The following is a 24788-nucleotide window of genomic DNA, read 5'->3' on the forward strand; positions in this document are numbered from 1 at the left end:
GTTGGTAACATTATTATCTTCATTTAAAAGATGTAGAAATTGAGGTTGAGCAGTGAGGTTCAATTAGATGTTTAAGAACACAGTTAATTAGAACCCAAGTCTGTCTGAAACTAGATCTCAACACATTATCTAATGTGTCATACTACATTTTACTAACTCAAAAGTGTAGTACACGCTAACATTCTGCCACTCCTTATTTGTCATCACTGTGCATAATAGATCGAGCATTGTAACTAAACATTTACATGCCTGTCACCTCAGGTATATTCTAACATCCTAAAAGTATTCAATATCTTTTTATTTTTTATCCCTACAGTTTAGCACAGCCCTTAGCACACATTAGGTGCTCAACAAATGCTTGTTAGATTGAGAAAAATAAATATTCAAGAAAAAAATACATTTACTGCTATAATCTAATTTGAAACATATCCTAAAACATGTTCTTGGGCAAATAGGCAAACCTCTACTGCTATTTTCCAAATGGGCTAAAATCTTCACGAAGGGTTTCTTCTTAACATGAACCATAACTTGAATAATTTTGAGATATTCTTTAAGAAAACTAGTTTTTTTGAAAGTATCAGAACTTCATGGTTTGCAAATGCATTAAAGATTGAGTTGTTTTCAAAACTGTTGAAAGATTAGATAGGTACCTTTTAAATGATCTACATTCTAGATTTCCTGAGAAAAGCTAGTTTTTAGTCTGTCTCCTGGGAACAATAAATGTGAAAACCCTGATTCTAAATGGAAAGTATTCTACATTGTAATTGGAAAGCATTTTACTATTCCAGATAATTCAAGAGATGGGTCTTAAAATAATGTTCAATCAATTATTATATCAAGCAATTGAAGAAGTTGTACTTTTTGTATCTAGACACAATGATATGTGAAATAAATTTTCTGTCAATTCTGCTTTGGAGCAACAAGCTGGAACATGGGTTAATTAACATCTCGGTTAGTGCTTGTCATATATGTATTCAAATAAAATACTTAACCTTAAAATTATATAGAGCCTATATTGATTTCTTTGTACTTAAATCAGAAGAGATTTGCAAATCTTGCCATGCTTCTCTATTGCCACTTTGATGTCTACTTTTTATTGTGCCTAGTAAAACTGGTAAAATTCATCATTAATAATTTAGAATTGATACATAATTAGATAATAAATTAGAATTTTAATTAATGGAGTTTGTGAACATGTTTATTTAGAGAGAGACAAAATTTGGGTATAATACCTAAGGCCACTTATTTTCAAGAAGACGTAGATATTTTTTTAATAGTAAGACATCAATTTCTCTGGAAAAGGTTTGCATTTATTTTGCTTAGAATTAGACTGATGGATATCTATCAAAGTTCCACTTTCAGTCAATGCTCTTTTGAAATATAGAAAAATATATAAGATATTTTTAAAACTTTCTTCTCTTCTAATGATTTTCCTCCCAACCTAGTGCTTGATTTCTAAGCCTTCTCACTGAAAGACTTTTCAAAGAGTTCTGGGGTCTAAGCTGGGTAATTTTAAGGTGGGTCTTGGCAAGGCAGGAATTTGGTTGAAAATTGAGCAGAGTCTACAAAAAAAAATTTGGTTGGTATTTATAATAAGGTGAGGGCCTTAAAGCAGTCTTGATGAGCAAGCTGTTAATTTTGATAAGTAAGGCATTTTAGTTCTTTTGATGTCTTATATCCTGGGAGCAAGTATTTCCTGAAGCCAACTGCTGAGGAATTATTGTTTGATACCAGTATTGTCGAACATAAGGTTTAGGAAAGTAATGTCTAGTCTGAGTATTATCTCACACAGGAAATTATGTTGGTTTCAGTTCTAGTACTTATGTTCTCTAATCCTTCGTGTCTTTATCTTCGAAATGCAAGTTGTGAGTAGTTGATAAGATAAAATAAGAAAAGCAGTTATATCTGGCTGTGATGTTTAGTAAGTACTCAACATATGTTAGCTGTTGTTTTTACAGGATCCTATTGAATAAAACATACGAATTTTGATGCCAACATCAATGAACCTTCAGTTCAGGAATCAAACCACCTAATTTTACATCCTGGAACATCACTTGCTAGTTTGTCTACTATAGTAGATTGCAAGTTTCATTCAATTACCTTTCCATATCTTACAGTAGGAATTTAAAAAACCACATTTTTTCAATATTTGGTTGTATTCAAACAGAAGTGACTGCAACCAAAATATGTGTGCTTATCTAACTCACACTATTAATCATTTCTTTACTTGCAGAATGACATGAATTACATAGCATCCAGTGGACCTCTATTCAAAGATGGCAAAAAGCGAGTTGATTACATCCTGGTTTATAGAAAGACAAATATACAATATGACAAAAGAAACACATTTGAAAAGAACCTCAGAGCAGAAGGTTTGATGTTGGAGAAGGAGGTAGGTGCTTTAATATTGTTAGTTATGTGTTATAATATGCTGGAACAGATATGATCACTTATGTTTTGGTATGGAAAGTATGTGCTGCATTCCTTTATAAAATATTTAGTTATTTTCTTCCAAGTGTAAAATAAATATGTATATATATATATAGTTGCATTTAAATATGTATTCACTTTTTACTCACACATTTCTGTATAATTTCAATGTTTTTAAAAGGGCATGACGATTTTTGCAATTTCAAGAACTAAAAGAAGAATGATTATATGTATGTAAAGTAGAAATTCCTACAAAAAATAGAAAATAAAATGTTGAAAGCAATGTTTGTGAAACTGTCAATGTCTGTTTTTTAATGCTAGAACTGTGAGTGATTTTCTTCCCAATCCTTCTTTTGCAGTTTTTCAAAAAAAACAGACAACTGTTCTTTAAATAATCTATTTTTTTTTCTAGTAAGACAGTAAAAGTACCAAGACTCTCTAGATAAAAATAAAAACTAGAAAGAAAGAAAAAAACATGTCTCTCATTATCCAAAAATAGCTATTCTTGCTATTTTAGTTAAACCTTCAAGGGATTTAAAAAAATACATACAAAAATATTTATCACATTACAGAAAGGAAAAATATTAATGTAAAAAAATTAAAGTATAGAAATGTACAAGATAAAAAGCCAAAGTCCACACCTACTGTCTCTAAATCATACTCTTCTCTCTTTTGGTAGCCCGGTTAACATTTCGATTTTATTTTTTCTAGGTGTCCCTCAATATATTTTCTACGTATATAGAAACATACATAAATGTTTTACACAAAATTAGTCATGATATATGTGTTTACATAGTATTCTGCTGTTCAGTTCTATCATTTTGTGATGTCTTGTGAATATCTTAAGTTACCATCATATTTAGAAACAACTCAACGTTTTTACTAGGTGAATAGTATTACAACTTGGAAATTTAGTCATTTTCCTACTGAAACATTTTAAATTAATTATGTGAGAGACACAAATTACTACTGCTGGGTTTTAACTAGTTTTCTAAAAATTAGGAGCAACTGTTTAAAAAAAAACACCTGATAATTTCTTTGATTAAATATCTGTACAATTTGCTGATAAACTTTATCAGAGTGTTAATAGGCATTTAAACATGACATTAGAACCCCTTTTTTTCCTCTGCCGAATATTTGCTGGGTTCAGTTTTCTGAAGAATACACATTAGGAAATACTGAGCTATAACTAAGGGTGGCCCTAGAAAAACTAATCCATGTGTATTTATTAAAACCCTTTTAATTTTAGTATTTATAATATAGCAAACACAATGACTCGATTCTTTGTGAGGAAGGAATTATTCACACACTGCCTAGTGTTGCAGAACACTGCAAGTGAAATTCTGAACTCAGGGTTGTTTTTTTTTTTTTTAATTTAGATATTTTTATTATTTGACAGTTTTTTTAAAAATTGAGACATAATTATATGTATATATTTGTGAGGTACAGATTTGAATATCAGTATTTGCATACAATATGTGGTGAACAAATCAGCATAATTAGTATACTCATGTTTACAACATGTAATGAATCTTTGTGACCCTGTTCTCTTTTCTTTTTTTCTGGAAGTTCATTGTATGCTTGCAATGCTTTCTTTCTTTCTCTTTTCTTCCTTCCTTCTTTCTTTCTTTCCTTCCTTTATTTCTTCTTTTCTTTATTTTAGCTCCCACTTATGAGTGAGGAAATGTGGTATTTCTCTTTTGGTGCCTGGCTTATTTCACATAACATAATTTTCTATAAGTTCATCCATATTGCTGTAAATGGCAGTATTTCCTTTTATTTTTTTTTATGGCTGAATAGTATTCCGTTGAGTATATGTACCACATTTTCCTTATCCAGTCATCTGTCAATGTACTGTCTGTAAGTAGTCGTTCCTCTTTGTTAATTGTTTCTTTTGCTCTGCAGAAGCTTTTAAATCTGATATAATCCCATATGTTTATTTTTTCTTTTGTTGCCTGTGCTTTTGTGGTCTTATTCATAAAGTCTTTGCCCAGTCCTACATCCTGAAGTGTTTCCACATTTTTTTTTAGGAGTTTTATAGTTTGAGGTCTGACTTCAGTTTTCTATTGACTGCTGTAGTTGTTTCTTCAGGGAGGTTTAACCCAGAATATCCTTATCACTGATGACAAATTAAATCAAGAAGTACTTAGGGAAAAAATATCATGAACTAAGTTGTGTGACAGGCTTTTATTCATTTGATTTCCTTGTCATTTCTCCTCCATACAAAAAGAATAAATCACTTTCTCACCTGCTCTCAAATCAGTTTGTACATAGATTCTACTATAATGCTGGTAGTTATTTTGCTCACATATCTCCAACTATTTATTCATTCAGCAGATTATTTTGGCAAACACTGAGCAAGCTGCTGGGGAATCCGATGAGTCAAGTAGACCACATCACTGCCTTCACTGATCTTACAGTGTGTATAGGAGTCAGATGTGATCACTGTGTGTTTGTAATAGGTATGGTTCACAGCCTTTACCTAGTTTTCTTAGAAGAAAGTCCGATTCTCTTTTGAGTTTTCCTCTCCCTTGTTCCTCAAAACTTTTCACAAGAATAATACCGGATTGTTACTCATCCAAAGGATAGTCCTATTCTTCTTTTAAAGGGAAATCTATTCATTCTTGAGCTCTTACTTTTCAGTCCCTGCCAAGAAGTGTTTCTGTTTAGATTGGCTCTCAACAAGAGCCAAGAACAATGTCCAGTTCTTTTAGTTTGTATTCACATTCTCAGGATTTGTTCCCCACAGTTCAATAAAGTGCCCAGACAGCTGAGCCAGGAGGTATATTCAACCTCTACTGCATATTTTATTGGAACCAGCCATCCCTGCAAACTGCAGCTATTGTGTTGGACACATTCCCAGTCTGGGCTTCCACTTTCCTCTCTGGTGTCTCCTCATTGAGTTAAATGACTTCTCTTCCTAACAGTGAAAAGGATTAAGGATACCCAACAGATATTGTTAGTCTTAAAGTTGAGTTGGAGGATTTTTATATCTTCCCTCTGAAAAGGCCCTAGAAGTCTTATGAAATTTGATTCAAACCTCTCTAAGGATCTCTGCCCACTCCAACAAGGGAAAGTGCTGCAAACTAAAAAAAAAAAAAGGAAAAAAATTGTTACACTCTTTCCACTTGACTAATACTTGCATATCTAAGAGAGTACTTTAGTGACTTTGCACAGTAAAAATGATTTGATCCAAGATGACTTTCAATCCCTACTTATTGATACAATGTTTAAAATTCTCCTTACTAGGATATCCTTTATAATTTTAAACTGTGATAAGTGACTTAAAAGAAAAGTAAATGGTGCTAGAGTGTCTTATGAAAAGTGAAATGATCTTGTCTGGATACAGAGGGAAGACCAGAATAAAGGAAGAAGTAAAATTAAAGAAATAAACTTTGAATCGAGATTTGAGAAATGGATAGTAGCTAAAGTAGGTGAATAAAAGGGCTAGATATGGTTTGTAATACTGGTGACACATTAGAAGCACATGGTGATATTTTAAACTATTGATGTCAGACCCCACCATAGCATAGATCAATTGAATATCCAGATGATGGTGAAGGGAAGGACATTGGAATTTTTCAATACCAGAAAAAAAAAAAAAAGAGTACTATATGAGGTTGGAAAGAATGGTCATTCAGTTTTGACTTTTTAAAAGACTTTTTGATCATCTTTAGAAAAATGGGAATCTATTGAATAATTTTAAGCAGGGTAGTATCATGACCATATTTGTTTATAAAAAAAAAAAAGGTAAACTTGGATTATTGAAAAGATGCGAAGAGCAAGACTGCATGCACGAAGAAGATGGTAGTGGCATTAGCAATAGAGTTAAATGAATAGATTTGGTAGATATTTAAGTTAAGATTTATATATTTTCTGGCATGGATAGAGTAAGAAAAGAAGACCTCAATAACGACTTGGGTTTGTGGCTTCAGCAATTTTTTGTTGTTGTTGTTCATTCAAGGAACATTAGTGGAACACCTATTGTATACCGCGTTCGGGGAATAAATAGATACCACGATAAAAATGGACCATGTTCTCATGGGAGGAAATAGACTTAAACAAATAACAGAAAGGTGACATAGTGAGGAAGGCTATTTAGTAATTGAAACAGAATGATGTTATATAGGGAGTGTGAATAAGTGGCTATGTCAACATGTATGATGTGAAAGAAAGTGATCTGAATGAAAAGGAGTCCATCATGAGAAGATAAGGGGGCGGAATACTGCTTGCAGAAGGAATAGCCGGTGTAAAACTACCGTGGACTAAAAGAGAGCTAATTTGGGGGGAAAGTGGGGTAGGGCTTATGGGAATGAAAACCGCAACTTAGTAATTGGTACCTTTGATAAGTACGAGTAGAGATATTTGAAATTTGTGTCTAGAGTCCAAAAGAGGATTCTGACCTGAAGGTAAATGCTTTATAGTCTTTAGGATATAGATGGTAATTTACACCATGTATTAGGACAAAATCATTAGAGAGAATGAGAAAAAAATTGGGCCTGGGAGTGGGTCTGCAAAGGGTAAGAGAGGAATATAGACACTTGAAAGAGTCAGAGGTAGGTGGAAGATCAAGAGATGAGGAGTCACAGGAAAAAGTGGTCATCAGGGGGAAACTACTGCTGAGAAGTCCTGTGAGGCAAGAATGAGACCCATTAAGCTAGAGGATTCGGAGATCTTTGGTAAAATCAATGTGAACCATTTCTCCGAGGAGATGGACTTTCAAGTTAGACTAGAGTGAATAAATGATGGAAAAACAGAGGCAGCAGCAAATGCTGACAACTTGTGTATCTGTGAGTGGGAGGAGGGAAAGCAATAGTCAGAGAGGAAAAGAGAGGTCAGGTGAGGTTTCATTTCTTTTTTTTTTTATTTAAATTTTTTTTTTCTTAGCTGGGATGTTTTAATGATGATGGGAAAGATCCACTGGAGAAGGATAGAAGGAAGGAGGGAGGAAAGAAGGTAATGGAAGGGAAAGGAAGGGAGAAAGAGATTGCGCAAGTGGACTAGATTAAACACACACACACACACGCACACGCACACACAGAATTAAAGGGTCTTGTCAAAGATATTTTTACAAAAGGGTTATCTTTACTTATGTTCCTAATTCTAAGAATAACATTTTTTTAATGGTTGAGTTTATCAGGACTAGATCAATTATCCCAAGTTTAGTGTATAAAACCAATCTGCTGTGACAAATGCAGTTTAAGTGAACAAAAACAGTTTCCTAAAGTATTCATTCTAACATTAAATCCTTAAAAAATACTGTTTCACAGTTTCAAATCAAGATTTCTTGAAAATATTTGTATTAGTTTTCTATTGCTGTTTAACAAATTATCACAAATTTAGCAGCTTAAAACAAAGCCCATTTTTTAAAATTTATTTTTTTACTTGGCAGATAAAATTACATGTATATACCATGGACAACATGTTTTTTTTAAAGCACATACGCATTGTAGAATGACTAAATATAGCTAATTAACATATATGCATCCCTTAACATAGTTATCATTTTTGTGGTGAGAACACCTTACATCCATTCTCTTAGCACTTTTTCTTTTTCTTATTTTTTTGGGGGGAGTGCTGGCTGGAATGGGGATCCGAACCTTTGACCTTGATGTTAAAACACTGCTGTAGCCAACTGAGCAAACGAGCCAGCTCCTCTCTTAGCGTTTTTAAAGAATACAATATATTTTTACTAACTATAGTGGAAAACATTACATTAAGTGAAATAAGGCAGGCGCAGAAAGACAAATACCATGTGATCTCGTTCATATGTGGGATCTAAAAAAGTTAATCTCAAAAGGATAGAGAGTAAAATGGTGGTTACCAGGTGCTGGGTGGTTGAGGATGAGGGTGGGGGTTGGGGAGATGTTGGACAAAGGATACAAAATTTCAGTTAGATAGGAAGAATAAATTCAAGAGATCTATTGTAGATCATAGTTCATTAAGTCAAAAGCCCAGGCATGGCATGGCTGGGTTCGTTGCTCAGTTTCTCTCAAGACATAAATCAAGGTGTGGGGTTCATGGTACTCTTTGAAGCTTACATGGTTGTGGCAGGATTCCTTTCCTTCTGGTTGTAGGACTGAGGTCCCTGTTTCCTTGCTACCTGTCAGCCAGAAGCTGATCTCAGTTCTTGGAGGCCAACTTCATTCCTTGCCACCTGGCTCCCTCCATTTTCAAAGCCAGTACTGGAAATTTTTCTTGTGTCCCTCCATGGTTTTGAATCTCTCTTGCCAGAAATAGCCTAGTCCATTTTAGGGACTCATCTGCTATGGAAGATACTCTCCCTTTCTTAACATGAAATGTGTCATGTAACACAGCCTAATCATGGGAGTGACTATCATATCATATTCACATGTCCCAGGGATTGTACTGGACAAATAAAATAAGGTAAGAAGATTTGGGGGGCCATCCTAGAATTCTGCCTACCACACTATTAACAAAAATCAGTATCATGCAAAATTTTATTGCCCTTCTAAGCAGATAGAAACTTTAAAATGGTAAGATAAAACCTATGCATAATTATAGTTTAACTCTTATGCTAACTTACAGCTAACTTGTATGAAAATACATATTGCTATCTGTAGAATCAAACACAGTGTGTTATGCTGTCCTAAGCACTTATTTTCTCTTAAAGTTTCTACTATTGAAGGCTGTAGCTTTTGGCTATAAAACTTAATTTTAATCTATATTAAGTTTAAAATATTTAGGACTTGTGACTACAGGAAAGGGAAAATGAGTTCGTGAAAATGTCAGCAGGTTTCAGATGTGTTATCTGAAAGATGGAGGTTAGGGAACATGTCCCCATTTGTTTAATTTGCATTTACCAGAGCCAAACACTGAACCTGGCACAGTGTAGATCTCAAGTATGTATGAAATTGCCTGTTGATATGGACAGTTTCTAGTTGTTCACATCATCAAAAGATAATGATGCATTTTAGAAGACCATATGAATGAATAGATTGATGATTTGTAACTGTCAGGGTCAGTGCTTTGTCATCCAAGTAAATTTCCAGCTCACGCCAGCAATTTGTTTTTCCCCTAGACTTAAAACCATGTACTACCACATTCTATTTCTTTCCATGCTGTGCTAACCACTTGCAGAGTGACTTTGTGAAAAACACAATTTTTAAGTTTCCTCTTCTCTTAAAAGCGAATCTTCCTACCTCTTGGGGATTTGGGGTGGAATAATTAAACAATAATGTGAAGTGTGAAGGTGTTGGGTGTTTTGTTCCCTCTGAGAGCGTGCCTTCCTCAGAGCTGACAGAATAGTGCCAGATTGGCAGCTTTTGATGCCAAAGGAGAAGGTAATCTTTCTTCCTGACAGAACCATCCCTTCGTCAGGCCCCTGCCCAGTAGCTGCAAGAAAATGAAACTACTTTTGTTTTGTTTTATTAAGCACAAGCATAACAAAAGAGAAATTAAGTTGAGGAATTTATAAAAGACAACAATTCATTCTGCTTAAAAAAGACCTATATATATTTCAAGACATATAAAATGAGAAATGTTCTAGCTGTATGTGCACTTTACTTGACATTTCACTCATTGACAGTAGTCAATGTAATGCTGAAACACCCTTCTAAAGCATCCCCTTTATTCAATTGCATTATTTTATTTCATATTCTAGAGGCTCATCTATTAATGAATTAATAATGAGTGCCAGGCAAGCCGTTCCTGATGCTAATTTCAACCCTAACATAGCAGCTTCTTTCAGAATAGTTGAGGTTTATGTGCTTTCTCATTCCATTATCTCCTGCTTAGGTATACGTTACAGAGAACGTATCCTCAAAATAAGTTAACTCGTTCAGTGTGTGCCTACTGTGTGTCTAGCACAGAACTAGGTGCTTGCATAAATAAACAAAAAAGTGTCTTCTCTGGTGACATGTACAGAAGCAAATGCATAAGAAGGACAGGGCAAGGGCAGCCAAGAAGCAGCAAGAGACCAAGAGATGGAAGAGGAGTGAGTGAAAGGGAGACTGGTAGCAGAGGAGGTTATAAAAAGCTGTGTAGGTCACTGAAAAAACTTTGGCTTTCACTCTCAATGAAACGGGTTTCTGAGAAATGGCATGACCTGAGTTATGTTTTAAAGAATCACTCTAACCAGTTTGTTAAGAATAGCATGTTGGGAGCAAGAATGTGAGTAAATGATACTGCTAGAAAGTGCCGCTGAAGTCCAGAGCAGAAACGACGGTAGCTTGGCTTAAACCAGGGTGGTAGCCGGGATCAGATTCTGGCTAGATGTATTATAAGGTAAAACAAATCAGGAACAACCCAGTAGTATGAAACCCAGATTTTCCTGCCATGGGTGTTATACCTTCCCAGATCTCTCCCCGCATACACATATTAGTCACTCCTTCATGCTACTTCTGCAGTCTGGCAACTCACATGCCTGGGCTTCAGGAACCATGATGCTCTGAGGAAGAACGAGATCTTCATTCACATCAGAATAAGGCCCAGCTCCTTAGAAACTATTTCTTGTCCCAGCATCTAACTCTTCCACACTAGAGATTCCCACTTTCAAACTCACATGGAATCATTAGAGAGAATGCGAATGATCAGTGCATCTTTCAAGGTTTTGGTTATTCAGTCTTAAATAATTATACGTCACAGTCTGATATTGACTGATTCTGTCCAAGTTTAGATTCATTTATGTTCATGGAGTTCCCTCTTCCAGCATCTGGGGGAAATGAGGACTGGATGGATTTTCTGTAATCTTCAGGGTCTCAGTTTCACTCTCTTCGAATAACTGCTAAATAAGAACCTATATCTCCCCGGGAACAAACAATAGTATACAGGCATAGGACAATTTAAATACAGAAAGGGGAAAGGGACAAATCTTCCAAAGAAACTATAATAAAGTCCATGGAAATGTAGTTTTTGTCATTCTATATTATTTTTTTATTTATTATTGACACGTAATTGTACATATTTATGGGGTACAACATGATGTTTTAATACAAGAACACATTGTGTAATAATCAGGTCAGGGTAAATAGCATAGCAATCACCTTAAACATCTATCATTTATTTGTTTAGTTTTTTTTTCTATTTACTTATTTATTTTTAATTGACACATATTGATTGGACATATTTATGAGGTATAGAGTTATATTTCAATACATGTATACAATGTATGATAATTAAATTAGGGTAATTAGCATTTTTTAAACAATTTATACCTAAGTTATCTTAACAAAGAAAAAGATTAAACTCAAATTAAATCTGATTCAAGTCACTGTGCTTCAGTTTTTTTCCCAAATCAGAGGTTATTACTGGCTTTATGCTTATATAACTCAAAGGCCTATTACAGAAGATTACAAAACCAAAGAACGGGCTCCACCAAAGATGAATCAGACAGCAACCTGCTAAGGGGAAAAGAGAGAAAAATTCCAGTGAAGCTTCAAAATTAACTGTTATTTTGGGTAGCTTGCTCTCCACTGAGAACAAACATTTCTGGAGAGCCCGTTAGGCAAGGGCACTTTACAGGGCCAATCTTTCATAACATTCACAACAACTCTGTGAGGCAGAGATTATTCTCTTCATATCTCAGGTGAGAAAGCTGAGGATCAGAGGGGTTGAGTAATTTTCCCAATGTTATAGAGCTAGTAAATGGTAGGGACAGAATTTGTACTTAAGTCTTTGTGATTCCAAACACTATACCTTTTCTATCACACTGTGTGATTTCTTCTAAGCGGGCAGTCAGGACCGAAGTAGTTTAAACTGTGCTTGGTAAGGAAAAGGCAAATTGGTATTATTCCAGTAGCCAACATCATAATTTCAAAAGAAAGACTATTGTGGTTGTTTTGAATATAAGAACCCTTGCATGAATAAGGCAGGAAAATTTATGATAACACATAAAGTGTGTCTTTAACTTGCCCTGGATAAAGCAATCATTAAAACAGATGAATGCTTATGCTTTTTTTGTGTTTTAAAAGGGTTTTCTTGTCTTTACCATTCCTGCACAGAAACTTTCCACCAAGTCTGGAACATTTACTAAAAGGAGCCTAGAAATACCAACATCATAATGTTCTTTTTTTCCTTGATCAGTGACAAATTTCCATCTGGGATGATAAATATATTTTTAAACAAATAGCTGTTGGAATGAATCAATGGTTTAAAAAATTACATATTTTTTTCCCAAGCATAGCTAATGTATATAACCTTGGTCTGAGTATACAGGCCTGTATATATTTGAGACATACTATGTTTACTGGCATTGCCAATTTTCATTTCCATAATCCTTTACTTTTAATTGGAAACAAACATATTCCAAATAGGAAAAATCCTTTGGAAATTGTACTGACAGGAAAGCATCTTTTGCTGTTTTCCTTGTGCTGATTTGCAAAATACTAGTAAGCTATGAGTGGGAAAAAAAATTCATGGTCCTAACGTTTGGAGATTCAGCTTTTTTTTTTTTTTTTTTTTTTATCTGTTTGGATATTTCAGCCAGTACGTGGACACTAAAATGTCTCAAATGTCTTTTAGTGAGAAACTCAAAATTTACTTGGTCATAGAATGTCAGTCCTTCACTTTTTTTTTTTTTTTTTTAAATAATACTTGTGGAACAAACTTTGGCAAATGTTGGTCTGAGAAATATATTGGTAGTACAGATTTGAAATATTGTTCTGGCAAATCCATGAAACTAGCCATGTTTAGAATATGGGGCTATATAAATATAAAAATGTTATAGTTTAATTTTAAAACTGCATTTAACTTTAACTTAAGCTGATAAATTTCTTCCGCATTCTTTTTTTCTTTTTTTTTTTTGACTGGTAAGAGGATCACAACCCTCGGCACGGTGTGGTCTGCACCACGCTCAGCCAGCAAGCACACCAGCCATCCCTATATAGGATCCAGACCCACGGCCTCAGCGTGACCAGTGCCGCACTTTCCCGAGTGAGCCACGGGGCCGGCCCCTTCCCCATTTTTGAGCTTTTAAGATAGGCATGTTTCTTGAGGCATTCCATCTCCTAGAAATTTAAATGAACAATGTTGGCCAAATGGAGCTCAGCTGTGTCTAACTTGATGGGTGTGTCTAAGTGGAAGCAAACAGCAGTTCTTTCTGTACAGATGTTCAACTCCTATTATCACATGAAGAATACGCTCTGTAGAATTCGATGCTAGAATGGCCACATACTTGTTCATTGCTCTGTGATGGTTAGATACTGTAGAAACTTTAGGAAATAACTGTCTAGGTTGTTTTTTTTTTTTTTTTTAAAGGTAGACTATGGACATGAGTATTATACAGTGCCGATATAGTCAGTTATTTAGTTACTTACTTTAGTTTGCTGGACCAAATCGAAGAATCTTGATGATTATCAGATTCTGAAAGGCATCTGATTCTCTGATTAGTGATATGATCAAAGTATTCTAACAATGGAATTCAACTCTGGGGTTTTGAAAAATTATGCTGGAATACCTCGTTTGTAAGAAGCTCCTTAGGTAATTCTGATATACACTTGACTCTTTCTAAAAACGCTTTTCCAGATTAAAAACACTTAAATTCTTATTTGTTAATAGGAGTAAAAGTGGACCGAAAGGTTAGAGTAGGCATGCACATATGATAACTCTGTGAAATCATAGACTTCTATACTCCATTTTTTTAATAGGATTATCACAAAACCTAACAAGTAGTTTGAGGACCTAGTGATACTCAATAAAGTTTGGTAAAACAAAACAAAACAAAAAAACGCAAAAAACTGAATTAACTAATGAGTGACTGGTAGCAACTGGCAGTGTTTTCTAACCCCTTTGAACAGAAATGAGAAGTTTATGATAAAGTGTCTGTCAAGAATAACTTCAGATTCTTATTTGGCTCATGATTGTTCTGACTGGGGACTCCAGATTTTGATAATAATCCATGTGAGAAAATGCACTCATTTACATGTGGCTATTTCTTGTACACAATGGCATTATTAAATTTTATTAAGGTTTTCTTTCATTAATACTTTGTAATCCATATAAATTCCTTTTGTGTCAGTGACAATCATTCATTCATAGCCAAAGGGACAATGCTCCTTCCTCCCAAATTAAATTGTGGCATGATATAATCAATTTTGATTTTGAGTACTGGTGCCTGTCTTGCTATTTTTTTTTTTCAGCCAGCTATTGCAAGCCCTGATATCATGTTTATTAAAATTCACATTCCATGGGACACACTGTGCAAGTATGCAGAGAGGCTGAATATCAGGATGCCCTTCAGGTACTTTCAAATTTTATTTTATTCTAACTCAGTTTGTATTAAGATGACTCTGTCTCTTGCAACACCTTACAGAAATAAATGTCACCTTTTCTACAGAGAAAATGCTTTGTTTTCTAAAATTTAGGTTATTCTGTACAGGTTTTTTCTTTTAATTTGTTTGCCTAATGTGGTAAACTTTTTGTTTCCCTGGACAGTTTATATCATTTCAGGGTGGACTTGCCTAAAGGAAGGGCAAAACAGTTATTTTTAAAGTTTAACTTATAATAATTACCAAGATCAATCTCATTTCTTATTTCATATGGGTTATTATGCAGACTTTCAAAAAATGAATTAACATACTATATTCAAAAGTTATCTATTGATTTATTAAAGTATCTTTGCTATGAGTAACTTAGTTTCTGAAATTAAAAAAATGTAAATTCAAAGTATTTCGTTTTATACTGGTTTATTTCAGATGTATTAAGTTTCTTAAGCATACGAAACTTGGGGTATTGAAATGCGCAATATGATTGAATGTTGTCACTCACTGGTTTTACTTTATTTTTTTGTGACTTTTCTCTGTTGCTTTCTATTATTTTTCAGGAAAAAATGCTATTACACTGACCGGAAGAGCAAATCAATGGGCAGGTTGGTGGGTGATGCATAATTTTTTTATAATCAATTTGACATTTGGAAAAAAAGATAAAGAAGACATCCGATTACCCATATCAGCAGTTGTAAAATTTAGGAAGAAAAAATCAATTGATCAAGACATTTCCAAAACAATTTATGGCAAATTGAACAGTGTTTAAAATCAAATATCCTCTTTGCTACTATTTACCATTGCCATTCCTGGAAGCCTCCCATGACATCATATTATGGAAGTAGGATTTTAATTGCAACTTAGCATTTTAAGAGATTTTAATTTTAAAAGTAGGTATAAAACCAGGATCAATGGGTAAATGATGACTCTCTAGAGTAATAGAACAGTAGATCAAGCAAAGACCTTCTGGATCATTCAACCCAATTCAATTTGACAGAAGTGGTAAAGACTGGTGTCCAGAGTGATGAAGTGGTTTACCAAGGCCGTAGAGCATCTTTTGAATTGCAGACTCACCGTAATTCTACCAGCTGCCTCTCTTCCTAGTATTGAAAATTAATTTCTTTTCAAGAACTTCACCTCAAAACATCCACTCTTTCCCTATTGTGGTAAGAGTATATGCTGAATTCCCTTGGCATTGTTTAACTGGAGGAAACGAGCTTCCATTTAATGAGTGTTCAAACAAAAGGCTTCTTAGGCTTGGCTATTTTCCTGTTCATCGCAAAAGAATCAATTAACAAAGGCAAAACATGTGAATGTGGTAGACTATGCTCTATTGAATAATGTTGCAGGACATTACAAGTCATAATGACACAAAACCTAGAAAACCATGTAGTGTGAATAACAGACATTTTAGGAAAGGATTCAATAAATCTAGTTCCTTTGCCAAAGAAAATTGCTGAACATAATTTTGAACTTTCTAAATCATAATAGGAGAGTGTTGGTCTCTTTTAAACATTAAATTCAGGTGCAGTAGTATTAGGTGACAAGAAAAGTAAATCATGGAGAAAAAAACCTTGAAATTAGAATGAATATTTAAAATATTTGTACTAAAATGGCTTTTATTTGTTTGTTTTAAGTAAATGATGCTCCTCAGCCCAATTAGATTTTCCTATAAGGTTAAAATACTCTGATTTAGAATGAGCTCTCATCATTTCCCATGTGGTTAATCGCTCCTGGTCTATGCAGCAAATTTCCAAATTAATTTTTACATAACAACATCAAAGTCATTGGAATATTTTGTATAAATTTACAGCTGCAGGTTGTCCTTGTTTTGCTCTGCATATGCCTGCTAAATGTTGGATGGTTGATAAAATCTCTTGAGTGCACTTCAGTGCATTTTTATAGAATTAGGGAGACTTTGCTATTATATAACTAGTGGGTTTTCTGTTAAATGTTCATCTTTCTTTCAGAGACTTGCCAAAAGGATAAAATCCTATATATTAAAATCACAACAAATATCCATTTATATGAAACTATCATAATTTAGTTTTTAGAGTAAACTTGGTTTAGAATGCATAATAAATATGCATATATTAAATCGTAAAGAAACAACAATTTTAAGAATGGAAAAAAATTGTTTTTTCTATTTTGGTCAAACTTAATTAAGGTAAACTAGAAAAATGAACACTATATCATGTGTCATAATGTGTTTTATTATCTTTTATATTTGTTATTTTCTGTTTAAATTCATGAAATGAAAATTCAGTCATCAATTATTTCAAATGATTATTAAAGTATCTTGAACCTTACTGTAGCCTACCCATTTATATTAAATTTATTACAAATAGTTATCTTTGTTCCTTGGCTTTGTGGATGCATGTGAGGAGAGGTGGGCAAAAAATAGGAAAGGAATGTATGAAATTATGTGATGTACTGAACTGGAAAAAAAGGAATGTCGCACGTTTGAGTAGAGATGTTCAATTAAGGAAATGACTGATTCGAATTTTTTTTTTTTTAATTTTAAGTTTGGAGAAGAAAATTTAAACACTGTTTGTGGGGGTTGGGAGGTGGTGTACGGTCACTATTGATACAGAGTTTGACTCTTTAATCCAGATTTATTTTCAATTCCCATAGAATTCTTTTAGCTTTCCCCTAATATTAGCAAAGGAACTCAAATCTCTATTAGAAGTCATCTGTACAGTATGCCACAAAATCTTGAGTTTGCAAAATGTCCAGCACTGTAAAGCTTTGATAGAATGCAGATAATGTGTCAGATTATGTTGGTGACATGGAGGTGGTGGTTGCAGTAGTAGAAATAGTAATAATAGTACTCCTTTTCCTCATTGTTATCATAAACATTTGAGTGCTTACCATGTGCTGTGCACTGTGGTGTCAGACATTATCCACTTAATTCTCAAGATGTTTTTTCACTTAAGAAATGAGAAAACAGAGCAAGGCTGAAAGAAGTTAATAAGCTAGATCCTTGCATCCTAGTATTCAAACCCAGGCCTGACCACGTGGATTTTACCATCAGACAGTATTTACTCCTTCACAGGAGGGATGTGTGAAAAGCCTAAATTGATAATATTATTTATTCTCCGTTAAAGACCTAAGTGGTGGTGTGAGAGTACTTTTATTTTATTTCTTTTAAAAAAATTTAAAAATTCACAGAGATAATAGGGCCTTGGGTGCTACAGCCCATCTGCATTTTCTAAGTACATTAAGAATGCCTCCTTTTATTTGATCCTCCTAGCAACCTAATGAAGTAGGACAAATGGAATTTCTTCTCCTCTTTAGAAATGAGGAGCCTGAAGCTCAAAGATTGGAAATGCTTAGCTCAATTCAATGACTGGCAACTTCAGCACTAGAAAACTTATCTTCTGATTCCTATCCCATTGCTTTTTGCCAACTATGCTAAATTTAAAAAGCCAGAGTAAATGCTCCATAACTTATTCAATGTTTTCTACGTGTCTGTACCCTGGCACTTGGGGTACGGTGATATTTTGTGACTTTAGAGGTTTTCTTTACAATCAGAGGAAGCAAATGATCACCTTAGATACTGCTTATTTATTATTTTAGGCTAGAAAAAAATGCTTCCCCCCCTCCCACCAAAAGCAAAAATAACTTAACATCTAAATGATAATGTTACTTGGCCAAAAAAAGATTCAGATTTTTCACTGCTAAACTTTTCAGCAGGATTTGATTCTTATTTCAAATTACACAGAGTAATTTTACCATACTAGACATGGATGAAATAATTGCTAACATACAATATTAGCTGCCTGCCATTGCTGTACTAAATTTTTCTGAAGTTCAAGCAGAGTTGGCCAAACAAATATTGAGATGTGTTGTGCTTGTCTATTAAAATATTCTGTTCTACTATTTTGACTTACTACTACAGAAGAAGCCAACAATTGCTCAAGATAGAAACTCATAGCTTGTAAATATTGCATGTGTTTTTTGTATACGCAGCTGTTATCACAGTACCTCAGAAGTTACATTTTCAGAATCAATTACTTTCTTTTCTTTATTTTTTATTTGTAAAATAAATATGATTCCAATTAGAATATATACCAAAACAGAGGGTGGTTATGACTGTAATCTAAAACTGGGGCCAAAGTATCCTGATGTCAGATTTCCCAAAACAGTGTCCTAATGGTATATGCCTGGTGTCTGTGCTAAACCGTTACTCCAAGTAGTCAGTGGATAGCAGCATGAGCAGCCCCTAGGAGCTACTTAGAGATGCACCTCAGGCCTACTGAATCAATATCTGCATTTTAACAAGATATTCAGTCAATTCATATTCTTGTTAGAGTCTAAAAAGTATTGCAAAGGCTCTGCTTTTTGCCTCAACTTTCCTTATTGCTAATGTTCAAGTTTAAAGTAAAATACCAATTTGCAATTATTAAGTAAGGTCAGTATTATTTTTATTTTGTGAGTGTGGTAACCAAGGCAAGAGCAAGTTAAATAACTTGTATAAGTTCACACACATAGTACAATGCAGAGCTGTATTTCAACCCAGTTTTGCTTGACTGCAAAAGTCATGCTGTTTCTACCACACTTGTGACTATCAGCCACTACTGGATGAATGAGTGTATCATCGGCATTTGTTTTTTTTCAGTCTCCACTTTTGTAGAGCTACATCTATATCTACATACATACATACATGCATGTGAGTATATACACACACAGCTTTAATAAATATATCATGCTGCTTTTTAAAAAATTACTCTTTCCTACCACCACTTTTATGTATGAGGATTTTAAAAATATTTTCCACAAGGTATTTTTCATGAGGATAACATAGTTGCCCTGTAAGAGTTTAAACAAATGTAGGATTTAGTTTGTATTCCTATTTATTCCTTTTTTGTGACAACAGAATGAATGTGTGTGTATGCATGGGTGTGTGTACGTCTTTTGGGAACTCTTTCTTTAGTACTTAAGGGAACTGTAGTGGAAGGTAGTCATGGTCCTGGAACACAATCTAATCTAGTTCCACAACGTGACTTTGTTCCAGGGTACAAAGTTATTTTAGAAGAATCAAAAATTGGGTATCTGAAAACCCAATGACCCTTGACAAATCAGCTTTTCCAGACCTAAAGGAGTCAGACTGCTACACTGGGCCCTTCAGCCGTGCACGGATTCACCAGTGAGTTCCCATCTCTCTTCCACCTCCTACCTTTATACCTTTCATTATCTGAGGCTTTTTTTGTAAAACAAAAGTACCTGGGAACATTTTCATTATTTACCAAAAGGTCAAAGAATGTATTACTGTATTAAAATATATGCTTACCTTATGAACAACACTAAGTGAACATTATTGATGCTGTATTAACTTTAAGTTTCAGAGACATTTAAAGAATGAAAAATTAATTGTAAACCTATGAGCTGGCAGTCTAGTTATTAATTCTTTCAAAATAATTACTATGGTAGTAAGTCACTTGGTTAAAATAATAATTGTGATAATACTAATAATAGGTTGGATATTAATTAGCATGTTTTAATAATACATTTTTCTAATTAATAAACTGTTATGACTATAATTGCATTTAATTGACATATATTCACTAATTAAATATCCATTTTAGTTTAATCTTATTAAACTAAAGGGAATGAGAATTTTTTTAGAGATTTGATTCATGACTCTCTGTGTTCCTACCTATCTACATGTCTATTTATTTATTCATGTATTCATTCAGCTAGTATTTATCGAGTTTCTACATGACATAGGTTAAGGATATAAAGAGGATTATGACAGTTTCTGTCTTCATGGAATTTCCATCTAATGGGGCAGATAAAATGTAAATTTATAATTCAAAAGGGTAAACATAAAGATAGAAAAATGCACAGGGCACTAAAGGACTATGACTGTAGGGCCTACTGTGCTGTACACCATTCCAAATTGACCTGTATTCTGGGATGTGAGAAGTTGAAGGGAAGGATGACACAGAACTCCAGATCACCAAGCATGTAACATAGCCAGCAATCATTGGGAAACTCTGTTCTTGCAAATGTTTTATTTATACCATTATTTATTCTTGAAGGTGGATCTAGAAGCATCCTTTCTAATTCCAGCTATAGGGAGTGGGTGAAAGACTGGAAATCCAAAGGAATGCCAAATTAGAGAGAAATCACAGTTTCATGGAAGCTTCTTCAGCTTTCTGTTGCACTTTCTGAGGACCTTTGAGAATCTATAGTGTGCCAAATAAAAAGCATTCTGCTTTTTTTTTTTTTTAACCCAAGAAACCAGCATGATCACTGGGAAAAAAACAGATCATACAACTACCTGCTTAACCCCCCAAATAGCCCTCCATTCGTACTTATAATAAAATTCAGATTTCTTATCATCTACCATATGGGCATAAATGCTGTAGTCCCGATCGTTTCGTCTTCTACATTTTCCCCCACCACTTACTCACTCCAGCCATACAAGCCTTGATTCTAACATCGAAAGCTCAAACTTAGTGCCAACATAGAGTCTTTGTTCTTGCTGTTCTCTTTATTGATATGCTGTGTCCCCAGATCTTTGCATGGCATATTCCTTGTTATTATTCAAGTCCCACTTAAACATCACCACCTCAGAGAGACTTTCTCTGAACATGCTACCTATAGTCCCCTTGTCCCAGTCATTCTCCATGCCATTGTGCTGTTTCATTTTTCTTCATAGCAGTTATATGAAATTATGTTATTTATTTATTTGTTTACTTATATATCATACGTTTCATGCCTCCATAATGTAACTTTATGAAAACAGGAACTTACCTGCTTAAGAAATATTTTCTCAGGGAATGCTGAAACAATCTGATGGTGAGTGAAGCAGGTGGACATCCCTTCTGGTACCTACAATTAACACGACCCTGAATTTGGGTGCATCCAAGTACAGGGCTAAAAATTTCAATATCGGAATACTGGAGAAACTCAGAGTTTAATAAAATGGATAGAGGTACAGATTAACATAAAACAAGGCAGAGAAAAATCAACACATTGGGAAAGATGCAAATAAAATGCACATATCTAAGACAGGGAAAGCCACATCTAGAAGAGAGAATCCAGGAAGCCTTTTTGAAGGAGATAGCCCTTTCCAGCAGGTAAAAATATGAGAGGGAGGGGGGCAGAGGAGGGGGAACAGATATCAGAGACAAAGCAGAATCTAGAGGAAAATAAGCATGGGATTTTAAGGTGATGATAGATTACACAATTTGACAGATGATCAAGATACAATAAGCCGGAGCTATAAGTAAGACTGTGGGGTACATTGGAGTGCAAGTATAGGGAGCCTCAGATGAAAATAAGAAATTTAATTATGCTTGTAATGGAGAGACACTGACCCCCTGAAAGTAGAGGAGTGTTCTAAAAATTGGAGATGTATTCTAAAAGTCAGATAGAAATTTGTACGGCAAGTTAGGGGGACACCCTTCTCATAATCTAGGCAAGACGCAATGAGACCCAGAACAAGAAGGGTAGTGTGAAAGCTGAAGGAGACAGTTCAGTTAGAGAAGTTAGTTTGGCAACTGATTATGGAGGTTGAAGAGGAAGAAAGATCATAGAAGACCTAATGCTTCAGGACCAAGTGCCTGACAAGATGATTGATGGTTTATCATTCACAGAGATAAAGCACCTGGAAACAGGAAGTGTCAGAAGTCGAGTGAGGCCCAGGACCTTTCATTTTTTTGAGGCTCCCAGCATACTATATAGTTAATGCTAAAACAGCCCCTTCCTTTCCTCTTGGGATCACCCTTTTGCTGTTTTCATCATTGGCTCTCACAAGGTCCCTCCTTGCTACTTTTCCTATGTGGGGACAACGTACAACACCAAGGGGAAGGAAGGACTATTGCTTATTGCTAAAGTTCTGAAAACAAGATGAGCTGGATTGGAAAGTGTGGTATGGAGGAATGAAATCGATTTTTAATGTGTCCTATTTGGAACTACATTGCTTAAGGTACTAAAAAAATTATGGGAGTTAGTGGACAATCTATTCTCTCATTTTCGTCATGCTAAACAAGAAATACAAGGACACCTAGTCTTCCTTATAAACTGAAAGAAGATACTAAAGTGAATACTTAGTAATTCCCTGTATTATTTATGAGTGTATTTTTTTCTCTGTCAATTTTTTTTCTTAAAGAGTATGATTTCTCTTCTTATTTACTATAATTCATATGTATTAGCTTAATGGAGAAAACAGATGATTACCCAGGAACTTGTCATTGTTGTTGTGTTCTGTGCTCTTCTTTGAATATTAAAACTAATTCCCACATCTTAACAGCTTCAGAATAAACAATAAGGACACATTCTTCAGCAATGCTACTCGAAGCAGGATAGTCTATCACATGCTGGAGCGCACCAAATATGAAAATGGGATATCAAAAGTGGGTAAGAACACTAATTAAAAACTTAGAGAAAATAAAATTTGCTGATACTAGTTATGCTGAATTATTGTTTGTTTTTTAAGTGAAACTTTGCCTTTATTCATGAAAAATGTGTGTGTAACACATTGAACACAGACTCTATAAACATACTATTTTGTGGCCTTTCAATAAAATAAACAGAAAAAAAAAAACAACTAAGAGTATTTGGCCATATACGTCAAAATGTGAAATGTGCAAACACTTTGGAACAGAAATTTTATTTCTTGAAATTTATCCCAAAGGAATAATCAGACTTTTGAATAACAATTTACATAGAAATTGTTTTATCATGGCTTTGTTTGTAATAGAATAAAACTAGAAATACGTTAAATGTCCATTATCAGGCACTGACAAATAAGCTAGGCTTCATCTATATAATCGATCTATTAAAAATTATGTGACATTTATTCACTCAACACAAATTTATCAATCATAGACCCTTTATTCATGGAGATTGAAAATTAGTAATTAATTCTCTATTGACTTTGAAAGATAGCTACAATGCATTCTCAAGTTTAAAAAAAGCAGATTACAGTACTATAAGTCTAACGTAATTTCATTTCCTAAACACACATACATAAAAAGAAAACAAATCTAGAAGAATATGTAAGAAACTTTTTAGAGATTATTTCTGTAAGGTGAAATAACTAATTTTAACTTTCTAAATTTCTTTGTTGTTGGAGTGTTTAGCAATATGCTGCAACAAGTATAATACAAAAAAAAAATTGAGAACATTTCACCTAGAAAAAGTAAATAAAATTTCAAAGTTTACACAGAGCTGAGCAGAAAACAACAGGCAACAAATGAACTATAAAGATGAAAATACAAGGTGCCCGAAGAGATCAAATGTTAGTCATGACCTAAAATTCTTGAAAATAAAAAGTTAACAGCCAGTGAAAACTTGTATCAATCACTACTGATTTGTGGTAAAATGGATTACCACATAAGTAAAACGAGCTATGTTTCATTTATGTTCATTTTAGAGATAAGCCTTCAGACTCTGATTCTCTTCTGATTAATAATTCATTTATTTCTGAGCATTCAAAATAGTTACCTTAAACATCAAAACCTTACCCCCCCAAATTAAATTTAGTCAGAAAATTTTTAAAGAAATAAAAATAGAGAAATCCAGAATATATACAAAAAATGTGTCTAAAGGAGAGCACTATGCTCTTACGTAGTCTTTGAAATGAAATATAACACTTTAAATGATTATAAAGGTATCGTGTCTTTGTAGAAAGTACAGTAAACGCGGAAGTGTTAAAAATGAAATAAAAAATTATTCCTAACTGCAATCGTCTATTGCATTTACAAATGTGCAGTATGTGTTATGTGGGTATGTATACATGCATCAAAATTAGAATCATACAGTGTTTACAATTTTCTATCCTGTTTTTTAAAAATTACTGTTATGTGTATTTTCTCAAGCTCTTAAGTACTATTTGAAAACTTTATTGTAAATAGCTATACAATATTCTATTAAAAGCATTCATCAAATTATAATTATTTACTAAGCACCTGATATAATTGGTTGTACCACAATAATTGATTCCCCAATTTTGAGTGTGGAATTATTTAATAATTCTTTGCTAATATAAATAATATTGCAACAAAATTGCTCTCCAGAAAAATTTTTCCAAAATCTGTTCTTACCAGAACTATATGAGAGTATCCATTTCACTATACCCTCCCTGAGATGGAGGAGGTTTTAATGTGTCTTACATTGCTACTT

General features: G+C 34.0%; 1 protein-coding gene across 2 annotated transcripts in view; it reads left to right on the forward strand.

Annotated features, from left to right (window-relative positions):
- Nucleotides 1-24788, forward strand: part of ANO3 (anoctamin 3) — a 409115-nt gene that overhangs the window by 275084 nt on the left and 109243 nt on the right. For both annotated transcript variants that reach the window (XM_063094283.1, XM_063094284.1), the window contains 5 exons: nt 2234-2392; nt 14529-14629; nt 15212-15256; nt 19669-19800; nt 22915-23021. In XM_063094283.1, the coding sequence (XP_062950353.1) occupies nt 2234-2392; nt 14529-14629; nt 15212-15256; nt 19669-19800; nt 22915-23021 (544 nt within the window). The remainder of the gene's footprint in view (nt 1-2233; nt 2393-14528; nt 14630-15211; nt 15257-19668; nt 19801-22914; nt 23022-24788) is intronic.

The sequence above is a fragment of the Cynocephalus volans genome, chromosome 4, assembly GCF_027409185.1.
Source record: "Cynocephalus volans isolate mCynVol1 chromosome 4, mCynVol1.pri, whole genome shotgun sequence".
Taxonomy (NCBI): Eukaryota; Metazoa; Chordata; class Mammalia; order Dermoptera; family Cynocephalidae; genus Cynocephalus; species Cynocephalus volans.